Here is a 27,340-nt window from a genome sequence, read left to right on the forward strand (position 1 = left end):
TGGCTAGTTGGATCCAAAATTGGCTCAGTGGTAGGAAGCAAAAGGTTAATGGTTGATGGGTGTTTTTGAACTGGAAGGCTGTTTCCAGTGGGGTTCAGCAGCGCGCAGTACTAGGTCCCTTGCTCTTTGTGGTATATATCATTGAATCATAGAATCATAGAAATTTACAGCACAGAAGGAGGCCATTCAGCCCATCATGTCTGTGCTGGCCGAAAATGAGCTATCCAGCCTAATCCCACTTTCCAGCTCTTGGTCCATAGCCTTGTAGGTTACGGCACTTCAAGTGCACATCCAAGTACCCTTTAAATGCAATGATGGTTTCTGCCTCTACCACCCTTTCAGGCCGTGAGTTCCAGACCCCCACCACCCTCTGGGTGAAAAAATTTCTCAACTCCCCTCTAATCCTTCTACCAGTCACTTTAAATCTATGCCTCTTGGTTATTGACCTCTCTGCTAAGGGAAATAGGTCCTTCCTATCCACTCTTTCTAGGTCCCTCATAATTTTATACAGCTCAATTAAATCACCCCTCAGCCTCCTCTGTTCCAAAGAAAACAACCCCAGCCTATCCAATCTTTCCTCATAACTAAAATTCTTCAGTCCTGGCAACATCCTTGTAAATCTCCTCTGTATTAAATCATTGATACATACCACAAAAAGCAAGGATCCGAGAACTGAGCCCAGCAGAACCCCACTGGAAACAGCCTTTCCAGTCACAAAAACACCTGTCAACCATTACCCTTTGCTTCCTGCCACTGAGCCATCTAGATCCAACTTACCACTTTCCCTTGGATCTCATGGCATTTACTTTTCTGATCAGTCTGCCATGTGGAACCTTGTCAAAAGCCTTGCTAAAATCCATGTAAACTACATCAAACGCACTACCCTCATCGACCCTCCTTGTTACCTCCTCAAAAAATTCAATCAAGTTAGTCAGACACGACCTTCCCTTAACAAATCCATGCTGACTGTCCTTGATTAATCCGTGCCTTTGTAAATGACAATTAATACTGTCCCTCAGAATTTTTTCCAATAATTTGCCCACCACCGAGGTTAGGCTGAATGGACTGTAATTACTCTGTCTGTCCCTTTCTCCCTTCTTAAACAACGGTACAACGTTAGCAGTCCTCCAGTCCTCTGGCACCATGCCTGTAGCTAGAGGGGATTGGAAAATGATGGTCAGGGCCTCCGCTATTTCCGCCCTTGCTTCTCTTAACAGCCTGGGATACATTTCATCCAGACCTGGTGATTTATCTACTTTCAAAGATGCTAAACTCCTTAATACTTCCTCTCTCACTATGTTTATCCCATCCAACATTTCACACTCCTCCTCCTTAACCACAATGTCTGTATCGTCTCCCTCTTTTGTGAAGACAGACGCAAAGTATTCATTAAGAACCATACCCATATCTTCCATCTCCATACACAGGTTACCTTTTTTGTCTCTAATTGGCCCTACTCTTTCTTTAGTTATCATCTTGCTCTTTATGTATTTATAAAACATCTTTGGGTTTTCCTTGATTTTACTTGCCAATTTTTTCATGCCCCCTTTTTGCTTTCCTAATTTCCTTTTTAATTTTTCCCCTGCACATACTGTACTCCTCCAGGCTTTCTGCAGTATTGAGCCCATGGTATCTGACATAAGCTTCCCTTTTTTGCCTTTTCCTACCCTCTATGCTCCTTGACATCCAGGGGGCTCTAGATTTGGGAGTCCCACCTTTTTTCTTTGTGGGAACATATTTACTCTGAAAACCTGACCATCGTCTCCTTGAATGCCTCCCACTGCTCTGACACTGATTTACCTTCAAGTAGCTGTTTCCAGTCAACTTTTGCCAAATCACATCTCAGCTTCATAAAATTGGCCTGTCCCCAATTGAGAACTTTTACTCCTGTTCCATCTTTGTCCTTTTCCATAACTATGCTAAATCCAACTGAAATATGATCACTACCATAAAAATGCTCTCCCACTGATACCCCTTCCACCTGCCCAGCTTCATTCCCTAAAACTAAATCCAGAACTGCCCCCTCTCTTTTTGGGCTTGCTACGTACTGGCTAAAAAAATTCTCCTAAATGCAATTTAAGAATTCTGCACCCTCTATACCTTTTGCACTGAATATATCCCAGAGTAGTTGAAATCCCCTACTTTCACTGCCCTATTGTTTTTGCACTTCTCAGAAATTTGCCTACATATTTGCTCTTCTATCTCCCTCTGACTGTTTGGGGGTCTGTAGTACACTCCCAGTAGTGTGACTGCCCCTTTATTGTTTTTCAGTTCCACCCTTGTGGCCTCATTTGATGATCCTCCTAACATATCATCCCTCCTCACGGCTGTAATTGTTTCTTTAACCAATATTGCAACCCCCCCCCCCCGCCACCTCCTTTTTTATCCCCCTCTCTATCTCGTCTGAAAACCCCATAACCAGAAGTGTTGAGCTGCTATTCCTGCCCTTCTTTAAGCCATGTTTTAGTAATAGCTAATACATTATACTTCCACATGTCCATCTGTGCCCTCAGCTCATCCACCTTATTCACTATACTCCTTGTATTGATGTATATACCATTAAGCACTGCCAAACTCCTTTGTTGTCTGTTTTCTAGCCTTTGTTTCCTCTGCCTTCCAAACTCGCTCACTAATCTTCTGCCTTCCATTTCCAGCTTTGCTTCTCTCCCTTCTGAATCTACGCTCAGGTTCCCATCCCGCTGCCAAGCTAGTTTACACCCTCCCCCACAGCACTAGCAAACCTCCCCACGAGGGTATTGATCCTGGCCCTGTTGAGGAGCAACCCATCCGGCTTGTACAGGTCCCACCTCCCCCAGAACTGGTCCCAATGCCCCAGGAATCTAAAGCCCTTCCTCCTGCACCATGTCTCCAACCACGCATTCATCTGCTCTATCCTCCTATTTCTGTACTCAATAGCGCATGGCACTGGGAGTAATCCACAGATTACTAACTTTTGAGGTCCTGCTTATTGATCTCTTTCGTAGCTCCCTAAAATCTGCCTGCAGGACCTCATTCTTCTTTCTACCTATGTCATTGGTACCAATTTGGAACACGACCTCGAGCTGTTCACCCTCCCTCCTCAGAATATTCTGCAGCCGCTCAGTGACATCCTGGACCCTGGCACCAGGGAGGCAACATACCAAGCTGGAATCACGTCTGCGGCCACAGAAACACCTATCTGTTCCCCTAACTATTGGGTCCACTATCACTTTGCTATCACTAATGATTCAGACTTAAATGTTGGGGGGCATGATTAAGAAGTTTGCAGATGATACAAAAATTGCCCATGTGGTGGATAGTGAGGAAGAAAGCTGTAGAATGCAGGAAGATATTAAGTACTCTAGCAGCGGCCTAACTAGTGTTTTATACTGTTCTAGCATAGCTTCCCTGCTGTTATATTCTATGCCTCAGCTAATAAAGGAAAGTATCCACCTTATCTACCTGTCTTGCTACCTTCAGGGATCTGTGGACATGCACTCCAAGGTCCCTCTGTTCCTTTATACTTCTCAGCATCCTCCCATTTATTGTATATTCCCTTGCCTTGTTTGCACTCCCCAAATGCATTACCTCACACTTCTCCAGATTGAATTCTATTTGCCACTTTTCTGCCCATCTGACCAGTCCATTGATATCTTCCTGCAGTCTACAGCTTTCTTCCTAACTATCAACCACACGGCCAATTTTTGAATCACCTGCAAGCTTTTTAATCATGCAATAGAGAGGGTACAGAGGAGATTTACGAGGATGTTGCCAGGACTGGAGAATTTTAGCTAAGAGGAAAGATTGGATAGGCTGGGGTTGTTTTCTCTGGAACAGAGGAGTCTGAGGGGAGATTTAATTGAGCTGCATAAAATTATGAGGGGCCTAGATAGAGTGGATAGGAAGGACCTATTTCCCTTAACAGAGAGGACAATAACCAGGGGGCATAAATTTAAAGTAAAATAATAGATTCAAACTTCAAACTACCTACATTTCAAATGGACAGGGCGACTGTTCTGGCTGCCTGTCCAAGTCAGTCAGACTTTCCAAGTCCCCTTATTTGCATGGCATGGGCGAGATGCAAGTGTGAAACCTTAAGGTTCTTAAGGACCTGCAGCAGCTTAAAGTGGACGTTAGTTATTTTTGGCCACACTGGAAGAGGATTGTTTTGGAGTTGCAGCAAGATGTCCAGGGGCAATCAGAGTATCAGCAAGACACGTAGGTTTTCCAACACAGCTATGGAGATCCTGGTGGAGCAAGCTAGGAAGAGGAGCAACTTCTTGCCCTTGGACAGGAATAGGCTTGTCAGGAGTTAGCACAGCACGTCAATGTCAATAGTATATACAGCAGGACCTGGCTGCAGTGCCGCAAGACATTCAGTTACCTTACCAAGAGTGCCAAGGTAGAAATCCTCCCCCTCACATCTCTTTCATTTTACTCTGCCCCCATGGCCCCTACCTGCCTGCAACAGCTAGTGTCATGCTTTCCCTAGCAAGAACTACAGGTCTATTTGGAGCATGTGATACAAGTCTGTCACAGTCTCCCTGGAGAAGAATAGGGTCTTCATGCATTGCTCCTCAGGAAACTGCAGATATGTTCTTGTTCTCTTTGGCCTATTCATTTGTTTGGGAAAGAAAAGGTGTCTGTGAGCAGGCCTCCTTCTAAGTGCTGGTCTTCCAGCAGCATGCCTGTTTCCCTCTTCCTCCTGGTATGCCAAATAGAATTGGAGTCCAAGAAGAATCTAGGCCCCTTGCTTAAATTATGGCTGAAAAAGTCTGACACAAAACCACCTTCACAGTCAGAGTATATACTATGCAACAAGACACTTGCAGCAAGTAAAATAAAATGGATTTAAATTTGTCACCTGGACTGGGATGTTATAGCTATTACTGAAACATGGCTAAGGGAGGGGCAGGACTGGCAGCTCAATGTTCCAGGGTACAGATGCTATAGGAAAGATAGAGCAGGAGGTAAGAGAGGAGGGGGAGTTGCGTTCTTGATTAGGGAGAACATCACGGCAGTAGTGAGAGGGGATATATCCGAGGGTTCGCCCACTGAGTCTATATGGGTAGAACTGAAAAATAAGAAGGGAGAGATCACTTTGATAGGATTGTACTACAGACCCCCAAATAGTCAACGGGAAATTGAGGAGCAAATATGTAAGGAGATTACAGACAGCTGCAAGAAAAATAGGGTGGTAATAGTAGGGGACTTTAACTTTCCCAACATTGACTGGGACAGCCATAGCATTAGGGGCTTGGATGGAGAGAAATTTGTTGAGTGTATTCAGGAGGAATTTCTCATTCAGTATGTGGATGGCCCGACTAGAGAGGGGGCAAAACTTGACCTCCTCTTGGGAAATAAGGAAGGGCAGGTGACAGAAGTGTTGGTGAGGGATCACTTTGGGACCAGTGATCATAATTCCATTAGTTTTAAGATAGCTATGGAGAAGGATAGGTCTGGCCCAAAAGTTAAAATTCTAAATTGGGGAGAGGCCAATTTTGATGGTATTAGACAGGAACTTTCAGAAGTTGATTGGGAGAGTCTGTTGGCAGGCAAAGGGACGTCTGGTAAGTGGGAGGCTTTCAAAAGTGTGTTAACCAGGGTTCAGGGTAAGCACATTCCTTATAAAGTGAAGGGCAAGGCTGGTAGAAGTAGGGAACCTTGGATGACTCGGGAGATTGAGGCCCTAGTCAAAAAGAAGAAGGAGGCATATGACATGCATAGGCAGCTGGGATCAAGTGGATCCCTTGAAGAGTATAGAGATTGCCGGAGTAGAGTTAAGAGAGAAATCAGGAGGGCAAAAAGGGGACATGAGAATGCTTTGGCAGATAAGGCAAAGGAGAATCCAAAGAGCTTCTACAAATACATAAAGGGCAAAAGAGTAACTAGGGAGAGAGTAGGGCCTCTTAAGGATCAACAAGGTCATCTATGTGCGGAACCACAAGAGATGGGTGAGATCCTGAATGAATATTTCACATCGGTATTTACGGTTGAGAAAGGCATGGATGTTAGGGAAATAAATAGTGATGTCTTGAGGAGTGTACATATTACAGAGAGGGAGGTGCTGGAAGTCTTAACGCGCATCAAGGTAGATAAATCTCCGGGACCTGATGAAATGTATCCCAGGACGTTATGGGAGGTTAGGGAGGAAATTGTGGGTGCCCTAGCAGAGATATTTGAATCATCGACAGCTACAGGTGAGGTGCCTGAAGATTGGAGGGTAGCAAATGTTGTGCCTTTGTTTAAGAAGGGCGGCAGGGAAAAGCCTGGGAACTACAGACCGGTGAGCCTGACATCTGTAGTGGGTAAGTTGTTAGAGGGTATTCTGAGGGACAGAATCTACAGGCATTTGGAGAGGCAGGGACTAATTAGGAACAGTCAGCATGGTTTTGTGAGAGGAAAATCATGTCTCACGAATTTGATTGAGTTTTTTGAAGGGGTAACCAAGAAGATAGATGAGGGCTGTGCAGTAGACGTGGTCTACATGGACTTCAGCAAAGCCTTTGACAAGGTACTGCATGGTAGGTTGTTACATAAGGTTAAATCTCATGGGATCCAAGGTGAGGTAGCCAATTGGATACAAAATTGGCTTGACGACAGAAGACAGAGGGTGGTTGTAGAGGGTTGTTTTTCAAACTGGAGGCCTGTGTCCAGCGGTGTGCCTCAGGGATCGGTGCTGGGTCCGCTGTTATTTGTTATTTATATTAATGATTTGGATGAGAATTTAGGAGGCATGGTTAGTAAGTTTGCAGATGACACCAAGATTGGTGGCATTGTGGACAGTGAAGAAGGTTATCTCGGATTGCAACGGGATCTTGATAAATTGGGCCAGTGGGCCGATGAATGGCAGATGGAGTTTAATTTAGATAAATGTGAGGTGATGCATTTTGGTAGATCGAATCGGGCCAGGACCTACTCCGTTAATGGTAGGGCGTTGGGGAGAGTTATAGAACAAAGAGATCTAGGAGTTTAGGTTCATAGCTCCTTTAAAGTGGAGTCACAGGTGGATAGGGTGGTGAAGAAGGCATTCGGCATGTTTGGTTTCATTGGTCAGAACATTGAATGCAGGAGTTGGGATGTCTTGTTGAAGTTGTACAGGGCATTGATGAGGCCACACTTGGAGTACTGTGTACAGTTCTGGTCACCCTATTATAGAAAGGATATTATTAAACTAGAAAGAGTGCAGAAAAGATTTACTAGGATGCGACCGGGACTTGATGGTTTGACTTATAGGGAGAGGTTAGACAGACTGGGACTTTTTTCCCTGGAGAGTAGGAGGTTAAGGGGTGATCTTATAGAAGTCTATAAAATAATGAGGGGCATAGATAAGGTAGATAGTCAAAATCTTTTCCCAAAGGTAGGGGAGTCTATAACGAGGGGGCATAGATTTAAGGTGAGAGGGGAGAGATACAAAAGGGTCCAGAGGGGCAATTTTTTCACTCAAAGGGTGGTGTGTGTCTGGAACGAGCTGCCAGAGGCAGTAGTAGAGGCGGGTACAATTTTGTCTTTTAAAAAGCATTTGGACAGTTACATGGGTAAGATGGGTATAGACGGATATGGGCCAAGTGCAGGCAACTGGGACTAGCTTAGTGGTATAAACTGGGCGACGTGGACATGTTGGGCCGAAGGGCCTGTTTCCATGTTGTAACTTCTATGATTCTATGATTCTATGAATCAGCTGCTGGTCCCTTTAAGTAATATTTATGACTGCTGGCTGACTTTTTCTACCACACATGGATAATGGACAGACCAGAAAATGGCAGGGGGCAAACAGGTCAGAAGTTGGAGTCAGTACTGCAATTACATCACTTGGGCCTGATTTACATACATTAAGGAGGCTCCCATCTGTTTTAGATGGACTAACATTGTAGTTATAAAAACTGGGCATTTGATGGAAACAGTTTTTAGCCAATTGAAGTGATTCATAACCAAAAAATATCTTTGTTTAACCCTACTAGGACAATTCTTTTTGTTTTTGCAGAACTGTGAAAATTCTAACTGTGAGAGCTTCGTATGCACTATAAACAACCTTGCAATGAACAAGGAATATTTGATTAATATTACTACGAGGATCTGGGAGGGCACTTTTATAAATGTAAGTACCAATCATCAGATCATTCATTACACTGAGTTTCTTCCCAAGTGTGTCGACACAACCGGGTAGCGTTTCTACAGAATTCTCCTGCTGTCCCGTCGTAAGTCCGGTGGAAGATCGACGGAAACCTCTGGGAAATGGCGTAAACGGCTGTTTACACTATTTCTCCAGGTATCTGCCGAAGTTGTGGTGGGAGATCAGGAGAAGCCCCAGAGAAATTCTACCCCATTATGTCTAATTCAGCAAGTTGACCTGTATAATTTAAAGCTGTGACAAAAATTCATTTATTAAGCTACACTTCCTCCTGCTCTTTAAAAATGTTGTGCGTAACAACTACAATAATACCCCTAGTAAAAAGTCCTAAAAATGACATTGTTTTAAACTTTGTGCAAATATGGAAATTACAATATCTCAAATGATTGTGTAGTTAGTCTTATTGGCAACTGTGACTGAAGGTTTTAGAAATCTCTACCCAATCTTATGATATATTTCTACTAATTTTCCACAAATTAATTATAATTAATACAGAAAGGAAAATTAAGTTACTATGGTACATACAACTGAATTTTATATTTTTATTAAGAGTTTTTTATTGAACTTACCAATTTTTTCTCCCCTCTGGTCTCCTTGGAGTGAACACCACCTTTGGCCTATGGTGGCAGGGGGTATCTACTCTTATACCTACACTGATGCCAAAAGGCACACAAGAAAGACGTAGGATATCTCTCCTGTTTTCATTCCTTACCTTCCTGTTGCAGCTGAGCCCATCCCTGTCCTCCCAACATGTGGACACATGAACTTGCAAAAGAGTTTTGCATAGCAATCAGGAGTGGGAATGTTGGCTGTTTTTCTTCCCCTCCCCCCCCCCCAACCCATGGCATTGATACCAAATGTAGCAACCCTACCACTGGCCTGGCTAAGATGAGCTGACTCAGCAAAGATTCAGGAGCAAATTGGGTTCTCTCTAGCCAGTGTGGCTCAGCTACACACTGCCTTTGTCAGGAGGCATCAAAACTGCAGTATCTAATCCGAGTACACATCTATGTTCTTTACAATAAAATCAAACAGGAGCTTGATAAGAAATTTTGCCCAACCCACCATTTTGCATTTTGTTAGTCATGTGACAGTCTGATGTCAAGGTACCCACTAAAGACGCTAGTACCATAGTATTGTCAATGAGTTTACTTATTTTTTTGTATACTTTAATTAAATAGGACAATTTTTGAGTGTGGTTGTACTTTTTCACATTTATGTAGTGTGAAACTAGTGAAATTTTGAAACCTTTACTATCAATCTCTCCACCCTTTGTTTTAGGCTGCCTTGCAAAGCCTGGTATTGAAGCCAGCTGCACAGATTGATACAAATAAGTCATTATTGATCATCAAAAACAATACCTTAACAGTAAGTGACCTCAGAATTACTGCTGTAATCCCATTGCAATGTTTCTAACTTTATGTTGATACAATCATTCAGACTTACTACAGTTAAGACTTGAAATGCAGATAAACAGAGTTTAGAGAGTAGTCAAGGGGAGAATAACTAAAGTAGAAAGTAAATTTGGGCAAAGTAGACACAAAGGCCTTGAAATGACGTGAGAATATTAGCGTTTGAACGATCAGTGTCTTCACATGAAATTTCTTTGTACTGCTGTTAAACAAAACGTTAACCACTTTATTTTAATGTATTAAACATTTGTATCTCAATATTCACACAGCATAATTTCAAAGACAAAGAGACTGAACCACCCAGGATAAAAGTAGAAATTATTATTAATGTTGCTACCTCAGTGCTAGAGTATTCAGAATGTGGGAGGTGAAATTTGTCTTGAGTAGCAGCACAAAACAAGCGATAGTGAATTGGCAGCCTGTTTTATACTCCACCTGAATCGGACGGGGTGTGGGACAGGCAGCTGATTCACTATCGCCCTTTTATGTACTGCCACCCGAATCGGACGGGGTGTAAAACGGGCGGCCGATTCACTATCCCCTGTTTTACACTCCACCTGAATCGGACAGGGTGCAAAACGGGTGGCGGATTCACTATCGCCTTTTTATGCGCTGCCACCCAAATCGGACGGGGTGTAAAACGAGTGGCCGATTCACTATCGCCTGTTTTGCACTGCCGCCCGAATCAGACGGGGCATGGGGTGAGCGGCCTATTCACTATCGCCCTTTTATGCGCTGCTGCCTGAATCAGACAGGGCGTGGGGTGAGCGGCCGATTCACTATCGCCCTTTTATGCGCTGCTGCCTGAATCGGACAGGGCGTGGGGTGAGCGGCCTATTCACTATCGCCCTTTTATGCGCTGCTGCCTGAATCGGACAGGGCGTGGGGTGAGCGGCCTATTCACTATCGCCCTTTTATGCGCTGCTGCCCGAATCGGACGGGGCGTGGGGTGAGCGGCTGATTCACTATCGCCCTTTTATGCGCTGCCGCCCAAATCGGACGGGGCGTGGGGTGAGCGGCCTATTCACTATCGCCTGTTTTGCACTGCCGCCCAAATCGGACGGGGCATGGGGTGAGCGGCCTATTCACTATCGCCCTTTTATGCGCTGCTGCCTGAATCGGACAGGGCGTGGGGTGAGCGGCCTATTCACTATCGCCCTTTTATGCGCTGCTGCCCGAATCGGACAGGGCGTGGGGTGAGCGGCCTATTCACTATCGCCCTTTTATGCGCTGCTGCCCGAATCGGACAGGGCGTGGGGTGAGCGGCTGATTCACTATCGCCCTTTTATGCGCTGCTGCCCGAATCGGACAGGGCGTGGGGTGAGCGGCTGATTCACTATCGCCCTTTTATGCGCTGCTGCCCGAATCGGACAGGGCGTGGGGTGAGCGGCCTATTCACTATCGCCCTTTTATGCGCTGCTGCCTGAATCGGACGGGGTGTAAAACAGGCGGCCGATTCGCTAAGAAAAAGCTGGAGAAGAAGACTAATTTGGAAATTGAGGAAGATAAATTGATAACCCAGGAAAGACAAAATGAAACGTATGCCTGAACCAGGTGTCCTCAGGCCGGTCTGAAATTGGGCCTCGAGCCTCATTAATATTAATTGGGCGAGCTGCTGACACCCGTTGCGCCTCTAGAGGCAGCTTGGCCATTTGAAGAAAATGAGGAAAAATTTCTTCACTCAGAGGGTTATGAATCTTTGAAATTCTCTACTGCAGAAAGTTAACATGCAGGTAAGGCAAATGATATGTTAACCTTTAATGCAAGTGGTTAGAGTATAAGAGTAAGGCGGTCTTGCTGCAATTATATAGGGTTCTGGTGAGACCACACCTGGAGTACTGTGTACAGTTTTGGTCTCCTTACCTAAGGAAGGATATATTTGCCCTAGAGGCGGTGCGATGAAGGTTCACTAGATTGATTCCTGGGATGAGAGGGTTGTTCTATGAGGAGAGATTGTGTAGAATGGGCCTGTACTCTCTAGAGTTTAGAAGAGACAGGTGATCTCATTGATACGTATAAAATTCTTAGAGGGGTTGACAGAGTAGATGCTGAAAGGCTATTTCCCCTGGCTAGAGAGTCTAGAACTTGATAATTAGACTAACTAAATCGACCCCAAGATAAGGGGTCGGCCACTTAGGACCGAGATGAGGAAAAATTCCTTCACCCAGAGGGTTGTGAATCTTTGGAATCTCATTGTGAATGCTCAGTCGTTGAGTATATTCAAGACTGTGGTCGATAGATTTTTGGCACTAAGGGAATCAAGGGATATGGAGATAGGGCGGAAAAGTGGAGTTGAGATAAAAGATCAGCTATGATCTGATTGAATGGTGGGGCAGGCTCGAGGGGCTGTACGGCCCGCTCGTCCTTCTATTTCTTATGTTCCTAAGTATCGAGCTGCTTGCCTCACCGTGGCGGACCAAAGGTAACTTCTGACGGGGGAGGGGGGAAATCGTGATACTTTGGAGTTGGGGGAGTACTTACGTTTTGTTGACAACCGCTGCATAGGCCACAGCAGCCAGTGAAGAATCCGGCACCTGCTCCGCTCTGCAATATCCAATTTCCCAGAGGCCTTGAGCCCCTCATTTACATTTGTCACCAGGAACACCTGAATAATGGCTCAATCCAATAACAGGTCAGATGTCTTTCTTTGGATGCGGGATATGGTCTCTGAAATTGGCCCTTATTGCGACTGTTTTACACCTGTACGGGCGCAATGAGATCCAATTCCTACCTCCCAATTCTTACAACTGATCAGGATAGCATCCATAATATAGAAATAGTGGAACCTCTAGGGACGAGTGACTATAATATGATTACATTTAAGATTATGTGGCAATAAGCACCATTAAGGACCAGTACAAAAATAGGATTCTAACAATGGATTCTAACATTAAAGGAGCAAGAGAAAAGTTTAAAGGAATTAACTGGACTATTAAGGCAAGGTCAGTTAGGAAAAAAATAGAATACTTCTAAAATAATGTTGAGTATGCAAGAAAACTAAGTGTAAGCTAAATAAGGATTGTCCAAAATGGATGAATAGAGAAGTCAAAATGAAATAAAAAAGAGAAACAAACTATACAAAGGCTATGGGGGCAAATGGACAGAGAGAACTCTGGGAGGAGTTTTGATAATCTGGGGAAATACAAAATGAAACGATCTAGCTTGAGTTAACAAGCAGGTGGAGGACAGGATTAACAATTTCCTCAAACAAAAGTTCAAACTATCTTGGAAGTGCAAAGAGGATATAGTAAAAAAAAATTCAAGTATCATAATAGTAGCAGGGATGAAAACTAAAAGTTCAAAAGATCACTGTCAAAAGGATAAAATAGTTGAAATATTAAATTGATATTTTGTAGAGATAGTCACTGGAGAGAATATTAACTTGCTATCCTATTTCTGCAGTCCACCCAGTGTCCCAGAGGATTTTGAAGCCAGTGTAGCAGAGGTATTTAATAAGCTAATGAATTTGTGGAGCATTGGCTAACATCATGGGAGAATATCTAAGCACTGATGAGGTTCTGAAGAACTGGAACCAGGCGAATGCAATGCACTGAACGTGTTATTGCCTCCCAAATCCGTGCTCATCTTTCCTGCAACTCCATGTTTGAATCCCCCCAATCAGGTTTCCGCCCTTGCCACAGTGCTGAAACGGCCCTTATCAAAGTCACAAATGAATCCTATGTGACCGTGATTGTGGTGCATCCTTCTCGACCTGTCTTCAGTCTTTGACACAGTTGACCACACCATCCTCTCCTCCATTGTCCAGCTGAGTGGGACTGCCCTCGCCTGTTTCCATTCTTAACTTTCCAGCCATATCCAGAGAATCTCCTGCAGTGGCTTCTCTTCCCGCTCCCACACGATTACCTCTGGAGGCCCCCAAGGATCTATCCTTGGCCCTCTCCTATTTCTCATCTACACTTTGCTCCTCGGCGACATCATCCAAAAACACATCAAATTCCACATGTACGCAGACGACAGCCAGCTCTACCTCACCACCAGCTCCCTTGACCCCTCCACTGCCTGTATGTCATGCTGCTTATCCAATTATTGCATCAGCAGAAATTTCCTCCAATATTGGAAAGGCTGAAACCATTATCTTTGGCACCGGCCTCTCAACGTAGGTGGCAAGAGGCACCCGCCCCAGACCATCACTGGTGATCCCACCAAAATTCATGGGGTCAGAGGGAATTCCTGCGATTTAGATAGCATCAGGATGTCCCCACTCCCACACTAAAGAGGCCGGAGAGTCCGGCATAAGTGCCCTGAGCCTCGGCATTCTGAATTCCCGTTTTGTAAGGGGGGCACAGTTAACAAAGTTGAAAAGAAATTCCAGTTTTCTCTTTGGAGGTCCAAGCCACAATTCTGGTGTGGACCCACGGAGCTGGCTAGTATGTCTGATCTGACCAGGTGTACCCTTCCAAGATCAGGGAACTCCTGACATAGGAAATCCCCCTACCCAACCACGCTCCCCAACCCACCCCACACACTGGAAATTGGAACTTAAGGTGGCGGCCTGACCTAGTGTCCAGCCGGTGGACTCCTGCGACGAGATTACGCCAGAATGGAAGCAAATTTTCGGCCCCAATATCTACAGCAGTAACTTTAATAAGAAACAGCCAGAAGGGGCTTACAAGGTAGAGATCAAGCTGACAAACTATCTTGACCTCTATGAGGAAGCTACATGAAAGGTATAGAACAGCAATCCCTTAAATACAGTTTATTTAGACTATCTGAAAGCTTTTGGCAACATTCCATATGAAAGTCTTCTAATTAAAATAAAAACCAGCGTGGAAAAAGAAACTGGTTAAAAAATATGAAAGAGTATTCATGAGAGGTGGATTGTCAGACCAGGGGCTCTTTTCTGTACACTCTCTACTTGCACTGAATAGGATACAGAAAATAGCAATAAGATTGGGCCATAATTTGCTGTCAAAATAATAGTGAGGTTAATGGCGCTCGCCGTTATTTATGCGCAAATGCTACAGCAACTTCAGGCAAGGAGCAAATGCGCGGTTAAATGTGAATATCCAAAAGTTACTGTCCGAGATGCGCCGCTCCACCGTTAGCTTTGCGAAAACAACATCTTGCTAACTGCCTCACCAGTGAAATGCAGGAACAGAGATACCTGGGGGTATATGTGCACAAATCTTTGAAGGTGGCAGGACAGGTTGAGAAAGCGGTTTTAAAAAACATACTGGATACTGGGCTTTATAAATAGAGGTATAGAGTACAAAAGCAAGGAAGTTATGTTGAACCTTTATAAAACACTGGTTTGGCCACATGTGGAATATTGTGTCCAATTCTGGGTACTGCACTTTAGAAAGGATATGAAGGCCTTAGAGAGTGTACAGAAAAGATTTACTGGAATGGTTCCCAGGATGAGGGACTTCAGTTACATGGATAGACAGGAGAGGCAGGGGTTGTTCTCCTTACAGCAGAGAAGGTTGAGAGGAGATTTGATAGAAGTATTCAAAATCATGAAGGGTTTAGATAAAGTAAATAAAGAGAAACTGTTCCCATTGGCGGAAGGGTCGAGAACCAGAGGACACAAGTTTAAAGTGTTTGGCAAAAGAACTAAAGGCGACATGAGGAAAAACTTATTTACGCAGCGAGTAGTTATGATCTGGATTGCGCTGCTTGTAAGGGAGTGGAAGCAGATTCAATCGTGGCTTTCAAAAAGGAATTGGATAAATACTTGAAGGGAAAAAATTTGCATGGCTACAAGGAAAGAGCGGGAGAATGGGACTAACTGGATTGCTCTTACAAAGAGCCGGCATGGGCCGAATGGCCTCCTTCTGTGCTGTAACCATTCTATGATTCTAACAGCATGAAGGTGCTGTATTTGAGCGGCAGATACAAACTAAACTCACCACAGAAAGTTAAGTCTTGTCATTTCAAGTCTGAGTATGTCGTGATAAGTGTTAATTACTGCCAATCAACCTCTCTGGCATTGAACATTAACTATTACAAGTGTGGAGTCTCATTTCTTCCGGTATTAATTGTTGTTGGAGATTTTAAAAATGTACAATTTTAACTGTGCTTTTTACTTTGACTTTTAGATCCCAATTACATTAATCAAACCAGTGGGAAAGGAAGAAGTTCCCATAGGAGTGATTGTGGGAAGCGTAATAGGAGGACTACTCGTACTTTTAGCATTGATTGCAGGCCTGTGGAAAGTAAGTATCTTCTTTAGTTTTCCAAACCTGATTATTTGATTCAGAGGGTGAGATGCCACTGTACATCACAATCTTTTTTTCATTACTATTTTGCCCTTTATGGTCTCGAGTCATCATAAAATGCACAATGATTCCCATAGCCTACAGTTCTGTAGTTGGCCACCCTAATATATAAAATGCACTTAAAAGTTAATAACCTACACAACATATATGTGAGTGAAAGTAGTGGCCAGATGGTTCCATGGATAGCATTGTAAGGGACAGTCTCAAAGGGGTAAATTTTAACTGAGTCAAGAAGGGAGTGTGGGGGGGGGGGAAGAGATTTCCCTGATTGACAGGCTGGCTGGCTGTTGGTCAGGAAGGCCTGCTGCAGCAGGCCGCAGCCGGGGATTAGAGGAAGGGAGGGATCATGGGCCGAGGAGGACATCGGTGGGGGGTGGGGGGCCGTAAAGAAGACTGGGGGTCCTAGAAGAAGATCGGGGGGGCCGAGGAAAAGATTGGGGGAGCTGGGAAGAAGATTGAAGGTCGCTGGCGGTCAGGTGAAGAGTCAGAGGTAGGTGGAAGTCCACCATGGTGGGGGGTCCCCCGGAGTCCTGTCAGCCAGGTGAGCTTGTTGGAACTGGATGAATCGCCCCTGTTCCTCTGCTCCTCTGGGTCCACAAGCAGTGCAATACAGGCACTCACCTCATGGATCCAGCCCTTCCCGTCTGCTTTCACCTGATGTGAATGGGAAGCGATGGGAAACCCGAAAAGGTAAGGTTAAATTTGTTTTATTATTCCAATACACAAAATATTAAGTACCTTAAGTATCTCAATGAGGTACATTGCCCTTTTAAGTATCAGCCCGCCTGCTTCAAGTGGGGGCGGGACTTCCTGGTGTCTGCTCTCCACATACATACAAATCTGCCTGGGTTAAACCCAGAAGTAGGAGTGTTGGAGCTGGGATGCAGTCCCACTCTGAAAACGGAGGGTTTTTACTCCCCACCTGTCCCCCAACCCACCCTCTCTTGGGGGTTAAAATTTACCCAAAGTGTCTGTTCCAGGCATTTCTGAACTATAATATTTTGCAGTTCAGAAGGAGGTCATTTGGCCTTTAATGCCTGTGCTAGCTCTTTGAAAGAGCTAAAGAGCTATCCTCATTCCCATTCCTCTACCTTTTCCCCATACCCTTTAATTTTTCTTTTTCAAATATTTATCCACTTCCCTTTTAAAACCCATTAGGGATTCTGCTTTTTCTGCTTCCACCACTGTTACTGGTAGGGTCTTCCATGTCCTAAAACACCTCTGCTGTGGGAGGACATAAGTTGGCTCTTTGGACAGCAGGTTCCTACACCATGTCTACCGGCACCACCATTTCCTTCAGCTCAGATGCTGTCTCTGAGGAAATTCTCGAGAATGGATGTATCTAAGCTGGCATTTGTGCAGGTAGGAATGAGTGACATTGACTGCTGTGAAGTGCTTAGAAGGTACAGGTCAAGTGGGCTGTTACACATGCTCCGACTCTCCACCTAGAGAAAGGAAAGGAGATAAAATACAATGATGGAGTAGTGTGACAAATGAGTTCCATTACAATGTGTCACACATTCTTCAGCTCAAGTGCATGCATTAAATGGGGGAATGAGTAGATAGAGAATAAAAAGGATGATATAAATGGTACTAGCCCTCAGATTGAAAGGGGGAGGGTGCGGCCGACTTCAACTTCCCCCTTCCCACTTCTACAACCTTTCTGCCAAGTGGCTAGATCGCCACCTTCTCAGTTGAGGTAGTGAGCCTGTCGTTGCACAGTCCTTCTCACTTATGTCGATGGTTATGCACAGCCTTGGCCTGCAAGGACAGAAACAAAGGTGAAGATTCATATTGTTTGAGAAAGGTATGGAGTAAGTTAGGGCCATTGCAACAGCAATAGCAGATTTGATTACATGGACATGCATAACATGGCAATATTGGTAAAGAAGTAGACTGCAGATAGAAGCCAGAATTGTAGACAGCTGCTGAAGCTTTCCAAGGTGCCTGTGACTAAATGGGCATGCACGGTAAGAACTACCATGAATGACAGATAGTGTGAGGGGCCTGAAGAAATGTCTTGTACCACACATACTTTGTAATCAGCCTTAAGAGAATGTAATGGTTCTTGGACCTACTTTTGCAGGTCCTGTCCAGTTTCTGAACTTACAAACAACTTTTCTGCATGGTTGTTCTCACAGTTGACATGTTGCTGCCAGGAGCTTTGCATCATTCTTCTGTGAGATCCGTACCCTCGTTGGTCCAAATATTTCAGCCTTCCTGAGCCATACCTACTTGAACAGAAGCTCCAGGGTAGCATTCAACAACCGTTGCACCTTCCCACTACTTTCCTATGCTTCATGTCTTGCTGTGAACATGAAACTGAAATTGCTTTGCAACCCACAAGTGCTTCTAAAACATACAGCATGTTAGACCACCCACCTACAAAGTTGTGAGCCACACATATGGACATTAAACATGCCAAGATGCTTGATGCTAATGAGGCAGCCCACAGAAGTCTGAATGTGACTAATCTCCATACAAATCAGTGAGCATGTTTCGCACCCTGGCTGTGCCCAGAGCAGAAGGTTTACCTCAATGTCACCAATTTTTTTTTAAAAGTCGTTCATGGGATGTGGGCATCGCTGGCAAAGCCAGCATTTATTGCCCATCCCTAATTGCCCTCGAGAAGGTGGTGGTGAGCCATTATGCAATAATTATGAAAATTTAATCCTAAATAGGAATTTACAATTGAATGGATCCCAGACCCGATGGGCTGAATGGCTTCCTTCTGTGCCATAAATTTCTATGTAAGGAATCTTACAACACCAGGTTATAGTCCAACAAATTTATTTTAAAATCACAAGCTTTCGGAGATTATCCCAGCTTGTGATTTTAAAATAAATTTGTTGGACTATAACCTGGTGTTGTAAGATTCCTTACATTTGTCCACCCCCGGCATCTCCACATCATAAATTTCTATGATTAGCCGTACACAAAAGGAAATGTGATATTTAAGGGCTTTCCATTTCTCTGAATGGAATTTTTTTTTAAAAAACAGCTTGGATTCTTTAAAAGAAAATACAACAAACTGGCAAAGGATGAAGAGGACAATGATGACGATGACAATGACGTTGATGAAGAGCAATGAGCGATGGCTAATTTCACTGATTATGTTTAGCACTACTCTTCAGAGTGGACTGTTAAATATGCCTAGTAGAAAATGCTATGGTAGTTGTGTTTGTATATCAAGTTACTACCAAGTAAGTTTAGAGAGATATAATTCCAGAAAAATAATGAATGTTTGGTGTATTCAATGTTTACATTTCATAGGGATGAAATTTCTACTTTTAAAGAAAAGGGAAAATGCTTGCTTTTCTTTGTAACTGACCCACTAACAAAATCATGGGAAAACGTAGCTTTGTAATGTGCTATTTCTAAGAATGTGATTTCATTTGTGGGTGTCAGTTATGAAGAAAAATGAACATTATCCCATGTTTTGTTTTGAGGAATTTCACTCTTTATTCTGAAATCCAAGACAGGAAACGTCCGTGTCAATGACACACATTAGGCATAAAGTTGACAAATATAACTTAAATGCTCCAGATTTTGCAAAATATACTTGATACTTGAATTGGGTAATATGTGGTGAGAGATGAAATATTTTCTTTTTAATATTGGGAGTGAACTATTTAAGGGTTTGTCTTGTGAAATTAAATTGATACTGAATTTCGTCATGTTCTAACTGTAAAAGACAAAAATACTTACATTTTAGGATGTTTTAAGTTCTATTTAGCATCAACAAGAAAAAGTAAAAGATTACTGTTATGCAGTGTGATACGGTACTAATTGCCACTGAGATACTATGGGCAAATTCCTGCGTATGTGCTGCTGGCAGGAAACCTTGCCCACTGGGAGTGAATATCAGAATTGCGGGCAGTCCTTCTGCAGGTTTCCAAAGTGCACTGCTGGTGGGCCAGGTTCCCTGCTGCCAGCAGACTCAGAAAATTATCCCCATTGTCTCCATATGCACAGGATATGGACCAAGAGAAAATAGTGGTTCTGGCCAATAAAAACACAGTGGTGTTACAAGAAATAACATTGGAATATATCCAATAATCACACCCAATGAGGCATATCACAATAGGGAAAGCCAGCTCCAGACAAAGCTTCGTTGCAAACCAAAACATGCATTCTATTATTAATTTAATACTTTTCTATGTTATAAATCAGGCTTCATGTAGCTACAATAGAATCATGTTATATTTTGCTTGAAGACATGTGGGTTCCACTATACTCTGTCACATACTGTGTTTCGCTGTCCATTTCAACTTTCATCAGAACAATAATTCATCTAAAATTGATTTGTGTCATATCCCGAGCTCCAAGTAGCATCCTCTCCATGGTCATTACAAGTAATGACAGTCACACTGTGACATGCTTAACTTACTAAAGCCGATGCCATGGTGTGTGTAAATTTTGGGTTGTTGGTATATTATGTAAATAACATTTTCATAATCTCTTTTGCACAATATTAGATTGAGAAATAGTTTATTTGTACGATTAATCTGTGGGAGTAGGTTAATATGATAAGAAATCTCTACCAAGAAAAAGATTCTTCAAGTCTGGTACTGTTTAAAATAATGTGATTAGTAGCTTAAGTTTTATGTGCATCAACTTTTCTGCCTCCAACATTTGATCTAGTATTTTTATTTTTTGAACATACAGTGCAAAAAAAAGACACTGCCAAAGACCTGTTTTAAAAACAAGTGTGCTGAGCACTCTGCTAGTCTTTATGAATCCACTGTAAAAGCCAGCTATGGTGCACTACTGGGGACTTTGCTATTTGCACTGATACATTTTTTTTATATATATATAAAAAATTGAGTTTTCCTGCATTAATGCTTTTAATTAATATTTATTAGGTGGTTTTCTTGCCCACACTTTTACACTACTGGTTTTTATTTTGGATTGAAAATCTAAGGGGTTTTCTCGTTATGTATTACCTCCTTTTTATATGAAATGCCTGTATGTCATTAACTTGCAGATGTTATTAAAAAAAATGAACATGTATTGCACCTATTGTGTATTTTCATCTACTCCCAATACTATCATTACCATTGTGGAACAGTTTGTGAACATCATTTTTCTGGGTGTTGTGTCCACTGGGGCTTGTACATCTGATACTTCTCTCAATTCTGGACAGGGTATGAAAAAAGCCTTGTAATCTGATAGATAATCTTCTATCACTTCTGAATTCTATGTTCTCTCTTTGTTGTATCTTTTCTTGTCTTTATTTTATCAATAGAAATATGATTGGTGTTCCTTTTTTCTCATGCTCCTTCAAATCTCCAACTATACCATCCTATCCATTCTTCCTCCTCCCTGCAACTTCGCAGTGTTGAAATCCTTCACTTCAAGAGCAAAGTATTGAAAGGGGGAATTGGAAAAAGCAAAATGGGTCACATATGCTGCTGCTTTTGCATCAATGCGAAGCAATTTTGGATGTGCCTCGGTGAAAAACCATCAGTGTAACTTGGGAGTCAGGTTGGCAGATTGACTGTGGACAGCATGGAACCTAAGAAATGTGACACCACCATCAGAAGAATTTCTGGGTGGATTGCAATGATGTAAGTGAACAGTGTGAAAACTGATGCTTTCTGCTAACTTTGATTGAGGGAGGCAAATTGAAGTGTCACTTTTCTAGATCAGTATGTTTTTAGTGCAAAAAGAAAGAAGGCAGGGCTGGATCTACGACATGAAGAGGGTCAAGCAGGTAATGCAAAGGTTGGGGAATATCCAGGAAACGGTGATCATTACATTTTCAGGTTCAATATCAAATGTGAAAAGGAGAGAACTGTCAAAGACTGGAAAAAGACTGATACTTGACTGGGGGAAAAAAAATCAAATTTCAATGAGATGAACCTATCTCTCAGTACCTATCAGCCTTTCCCAAAATCCATTTCAATGGGGAACTGCCAGATGAATTTGCCTTAAAAGGATTCTCAATTTGGCATGATAAAGGCAATACAAGACTCGGTCAACTCCTTGACAGAGCCCATTCAACAAATGAGAGTCAAGTTCCACTGCACCCAGGATGGCCTACCTCCAAATTAAACATCTCCAAAGGACCCAACCACATTCAAAAAAATCCATTGTGAACCTGTACCTGCACTCCTTGTCGGGTCTCCACAAACATACCTCCATATTCTGTACAAAACAATTATAGATGAACAGCATTTAAAAAGGAACAAAACAAAGGGAAGTGGCAACCTGCTGTCCACACTGTTAAACCTGAGGAGTGCAACGATGCTTTAGAGGCAGTCTTACATCTCTTGCTTTTAGGGTGATCTGCAGTCAGATTGCCGAACTGACTCTATTCTTCAAAAGCAAAATACTGCAGATGCTGGAAATCTGAAATAAAAATAAAAACAAAATGCTGGAAATACTCAGCAAGTCAGGCAGCATCTGTGGAGATTGTTGAGTATTTCCAACATTTTCTGTTTTGACTCTATTCGTCACTTTCACATTGATGCAATAGGTGGTATAAAAGGCTTACAAAAATATTGATTTGTAAGGGTTCAGGTACACTATATATCAAGAAGAAAGCCCACCATCACCTTCTCAAGGCAACTAGCAATAAATGCAGTGTTGCCCACTTCCCAAGAACAAATAAATGTTTATAAGTGTGGATAATAATCTAGTTATCACAAAAAACAGATGAACCAGCCTCATCCCACACTGACACATCAATATGCTGAATACAATGCTTCAGCCATGGGACCAGATAATTGGCCGTGTGTTTATTATAACATTCACAGACTTCATATCAGTAAATCTGGTAGCTCCCACGTGAGCAGTGTGAACAAGGGATTGTATGCACCTATGCTCCTTAGATTTTCCTTTCTTGATGTCCCACTAAATATCTGGGCAATATTAATCCCTCACATTTAACAATGTAACATTTTTACAGACATCCCTGCTCCGTAAAAATATTACACCAGCTATCCTTTCCAGTCCAGAAAACCCAAAACAACCAATAATTTCCTCTATCCTTTACTATCCATAACCTCAGGTCCACATCGTCTCTGCTCCATCTGCCTAGTCACTCATGACGATTAAAACAAACCAATTAAATCATCTGGTATGTATGCACTTGGGAACTGTACATGTACATTGATATCACTAGAGGTCACAATTTATCTACTTTACAGCAGATCCTAAATATTGGGGAGAAGTTTTTTAAATTTACTGTGAGCTATATTTGTTTAACTCTTTCAGCTGATAAAAAAGCAAAAGCAGTTATGAATGCTCACTGAAAATAACATGAATTCCTGGCTATTCGGGAGGTGAATCTCCACGAGGGTTCTTGCCAGTTATCCGGGGCTCCTGCAGCTCTTCCGCCAAAGTTACAGCAGACGAACCCCCGCGGAGATTCACCCCCACATTGTGATTTCCGCCCTCTCCCCTCCCCCAAGGAGGATTTTCCAGCAGAAGTAGGAATCCTGCTAGGAGCCCAATGACATGATTTAAATAACCCTGACCCCAGAAAATCAGCCACACCGAAGATGGATTCCTCCAATGCCAAAATATCTTTATCAAAAAGGCATCCTACAAGTAGTTCCAGATAGCATAAAAATATGTAAATGTACTCATTCAAATCACAATATTTGTTTAAATGATTTGAATTCAACATTAGAAAATTGCTTTCCTTCTCTCAGTTAATATTTTAGTTCTCCATGTGCTAAAGTTAAATTGCCCTCCCTCAAAACTTTTGAGCAGGTTAAGACCCTGGGGGCAACTGCTATGAAAAATACTACATATACAGCAGGAGTTAACGCAGATTCAACTTTTACAGTGTACTTTTGGAAGCTGGCTGCCATTATTGTATACTTTAAAATGTACTTTTTATTACTGCTTGGTGATGCAGAGCATGCCACGGTATTGTTTGTAGACAAGCACCACTTAAAAGGTCTGGCAAACTCTTCTCATTCTGGGGCAGTTCTATCCTGACAAAGATTAATTTTCCTGTAATTCTCAGTAAGCACTGAGAAGTAGCCAGTACCATGCTTTTGCTTGATAAAACTGAATTCATTTTCAGAACTAAATGCAGTTACAAACTGAGGCAGCACACAACAGATTTCACATATTAAAATTTATATATAGCGTTCCCTTTGATCTGAACATGATGGTCAAAGCTAAATTCTGAAGACGACGACTATTGGATACATTCATTCATAAATATATATATTGTTGATAAGCAGTATGAAATTTCTTTGCATTAACAAGGCTTCTAATCAACAAATTTCAGATTGACAAGTTGCCCACTATGGACAGGTTATTTGTATTTTTGTGTTCAAGAAGTATAATGCAAAAACAAATCATCAATTTCAATTAATGCATCAATCATCTAATGCTTTGGCAACAGAGTGTGATAATGCTTCCTTCAGGTTTACATTGAAATCTCATTACTTCTGTTCATTTCGTGCCCACTGACACTCCTTGTTTTCCTTCCAGGTATATTCTTCAGTATCATAGATCTCCTAAGTTAAAAATAAATTTTTAAAAACTCAATAAATGGAAAATATCCTACAATTAACATATGCATAGCTAAACATCAGTTCATATTTGCATTTCCATGTTAAAGATTTGCAAAAGATAGAATTAAAATCATTAAAATTTGAATAACTTGAGATTCTGAATCTTTATTTAATTGACCCAATCTCATGATAGTGTTGTTGTTTCTCCATTCTATTGAGTCACATTCTCACTGACAAAGCTTCAAATGAACAGCAGATACATCCCATCACTGTAGACAAAGGCTGAACACTATCTAAGGACATGTTGGTTTCGCTTTTTCTGCTCATTTTCTGAAGCAGAGGTGGGAACCAGTAACCAGAAGCAACTGTGCATCTCACAGCACACCATGCCATTCACTATCACCCTGACAAGCATCCATCCACAGGGGAGTTTAGAAAGTGACTTTCAGTAGAATGCACTGGGTGAAACACAAAGCACAGGAAAAGGCAGAAAGCATCCGGCTGGAGAATAAGATTGCATCCATCCACAGCTAATGAGGGCAAGAAGCTCGAACTCTGGGGCCGAACTTTTAAAATAGGATGCTTTCTGAGGATGACACATCGCTGGAGTCATGGGGAATGTACTTTCATCATATGGTGTAGAGGATTCTACAAGCGCATGTGATAGAAACTCTGCAGTCCCCTTGGAGGACATGGCACCTCCAGGGAGATTTGTGGCAGAAACCCAATGACAGAGGCTCTAATGCCAGCTTTTGCATCTTTTATGACTGCTCAAACTGCTGTCATATGGGTCATTGGCTGCACTGTCAGTTCTTCCTTGGAATGCTTTGCTGATTAAATGCAGAGAATTACTGATCTGGGCTTCAATAATGTCTTTCATGCCATGGAAATCTGCATGTCTGCAGATCAGCAGGAATGGTGACACAGAGCCCAGCAGAGCAGTGCAGATATGACATGGCAATGGATGATGTTGCTGCCTCTCCCAATAACAACACATCTGCGCCATTCCACAATCCAACTCTGATAACTTCACATGTGCCAGAAAACAGGCAGGGAAATGCTGCAACCACAGCCTGCAGCTGGACTATCTCACAAAGGTTGAGAGCCACCACAATCCCAGGGGTCTCTCATAAACAGGCAGCTGCCTGCCATCCCTCAAGCAACAGCCTCAAGAGTTGTTCAAAGTTGAGTACAAGATTAGGAATTACAACAAAATAAATACAATCTGTTAGGAAAGGGAAGCACTGTAAGAGGAAGCATTAGAATTAGAGACATGTCACATTTTAAATTACAAATTTGGTGGCACTAGAATTGCAGAGGGTACAGGTTAGTTTAATTTGCCTGTCTGGGAAATAACTGTATAGCTGAGAGGAGTGGCATAGCTGGTAAATTATTAAGTTTGCTGTGCAATTGTAGAGGATAATAATTCATTCCAGGGCATGGAAAGACGGTGGGAGAATTGTTCATGCAAGGGGTGGATGGGGTAATTAAGAGGTGTCATCTACAAGGCACAGATGAAAAAGGGTTTCTGCAGCTGAATCTTCTGCTTCCCCAGAGAAGCCTCCCAAATGATGTTTTGCGGCCTCTTGTTCTGGCTTCTGCACGTGAATTCTTCATTGAAGAGCGAAGTTATGGAGCGTGCAGATCATCATGATAATTTGTGAAAGATTAGCCGGAAACCCCCTAATCTGTCAAGGCAGCGGAATTGTTGCTTTGCCATGCCTATCCCGGGTCTCCAAGGATCCAACTTGCATTTTGCTTTTGATTAGGAACAAATGATGGGACCACAGGGGCTGTCTTAAAATGGAGACATCACAAGCGTTGTTGAGGAAGCAGCATTGTCCTGTGCAGTCGGTCACAGACGAACTGCCCATGTACACCCTACTATTGTGTGCAGGCACATGCAAGGCTATATGCAATCGATCATGGCCAGGACTTTAGGAAATCCTGACAACTGCAAAAATTCAAGGATCCTCTTCTGCTGACGTCTCTTGCCCACGGGGAATGTTATGAAATGACTTACACTTGCAAACATCACATCATTATTGCATTTGACCTCAGTCAAATCCAGATAATTGCATTGTGGCTGATAGATGCATTTGGCTGGGTAAAGGCAGGTAGAAGCCTTGCTTCAATGGCCATCCATGCATTCCTCCTCATCCACTATATCAAAAGAATATGGAGGGAGCAGCAATGAGTAACCCTAAAGTAGCCCTACAATGTCCGTTGACCCAAAAAGTCCAACAGCAGTGAAAGAAATCCAGAAAATCACTAGTCAACGCTTACAGAAGTAGCTGTTATAGAAAGTGATGTGGAGCTGGTTTTGTTGCCAAAAAAATGACATGGCAGGTATAATTATGTCAATTCCATGTCATTATAACAAAGAAGCTCCTACCTGAAAGAGGTGTCTGCTGGAAATGCACATCATGTGCAAAAGGGACAGACCTGGCACTATGAGTCTCTGCCCCTTTTTCCATATTGTTACACCCTATGAACTGGAACACACAGGGTGTTAACGACACAAAATCAGCCCCCCAACCTTCAGGAGAGGCGGTATCAAAATTTGGGGAAAAAAATGATATACCTGAGCATGCAATCGTGGTCAGCCATACAACAGCAACAAAGCCAAGATAATCAGTTAAATGAAGAGACTTTGGAATTAAAAAAATGTAAAACTACCAGGCGGTTGAAATTCGACTTCGGCCCAATTTTCTTTTCCAACTGGCTGCCAATGTGCTATTGCCCATGTTACACTACCACCACAGTCGAATTTCATCCCCCAGATGTCAAAGTTCATACCTTCTTCCATATTGGTACTGTTGCTTTCAAAGTATCAATACAATATTTCACTGCTTCAAGAGATTCATTTCTGTGTGGAGAGGAGATGGCTATGATCACACTTGCTTCAGTTATATTAACTAATCTGCAGAATTACAAAGTGAAAAATGGAATCTGAAGCAATATTTTGAATTAACAACAAACAATTAATTTCAAATCTGAAATTCTGAACTAAATGTTCACTTTTCCAGAAACACACACAGGCATATATAAATCTAATAAGTCTCCAGGGCTGTTTATAAGGAGCTATGTTCTGTCAAT

The 27,340-nt window shown here is 42.6% G+C and overlaps 2 protein-coding genes across 10 annotated transcripts in view; one reads left to right on the forward strand and one right to left on the reverse strand.

The window, feature by feature from the left end:
- LOC137322691 (integrin alpha-2-like) overlaps nucleotides 1–20,852 on the forward strand; it is a 191,588-nt gene extending 170,736 nt beyond the window's left edge. Inside the window, exons 27-30 of one of the 2 annotated variants that reach the window (XM_067985645.1) lie at nucleotides 7,964–8,077; nucleotides 9,392–9,478; nucleotides 15,582–15,698; nucleotides 18,763–20,852. In XM_067985645.1, coding sequence (XP_067841746.1) covers nucleotides 7,964–8,077; nucleotides 9,392–9,478; nucleotides 15,582–15,698; nucleotides 18,763–18,852 — 408 coding nt within the window. In that variant the 3' untranslated portion in view covers nucleotides 18,853–20,852. The remainder of the gene's footprint in view (nucleotides 1–7,963; nucleotides 8,078–9,391; nucleotides 9,479–15,581; nucleotides 15,699–18,762) is intronic. The other variant, XM_067985638.1, reaches the window with a different exon arrangement.
- Nucleotides 20,853–23,841: 2,989 nt separating this feature from the next.
- The window catches only part of LOC137322704 (molybdopterin synthase catalytic subunit), a 45,472-nt gene continuing 41,973 nt past the window's right edge, over nucleotides 23,842–27,340 (reverse strand). For 4 of the 8 annotated variants that reach the window (XR_010963219.1, XR_010963218.1, XR_010963217.1 and 1 more), the window contains 2 exons: nucleotides 27,041–27,110; nucleotides 24,136–24,244 (listed from right to left, as the gene is read on the reverse strand). Coding sequence is in view for 4 of the 8 variants with exons in the window: in XM_067985659.1 (XP_067841760.1) it covers nucleotides 24,170–24,244; nucleotides 27,041–27,164 (199 nt within the window). In the remaining 4 variants the exon portion in view is untranslated. Of the gene's footprint in view, nucleotides 24,245–27,040; nucleotides 27,165–27,340 lie in introns of all 8 variants that reach the window. The other 4 variants (XM_067985659.1, XM_067985687.1, XM_067985668.1 and 1 more) reach the window with 2 other exon arrangements.

This window comes from Heptranchias perlo, chromosome 1 (genome assembly GCF_035084215.1).
Source record: "Heptranchias perlo isolate sHepPer1 chromosome 1, sHepPer1.hap1, whole genome shotgun sequence".
NCBI classification, from domain to species: domain Eukaryota; kingdom Metazoa; phylum Chordata; class Chondrichthyes; order Hexanchiformes; family Hexanchidae; genus Heptranchias; species Heptranchias perlo.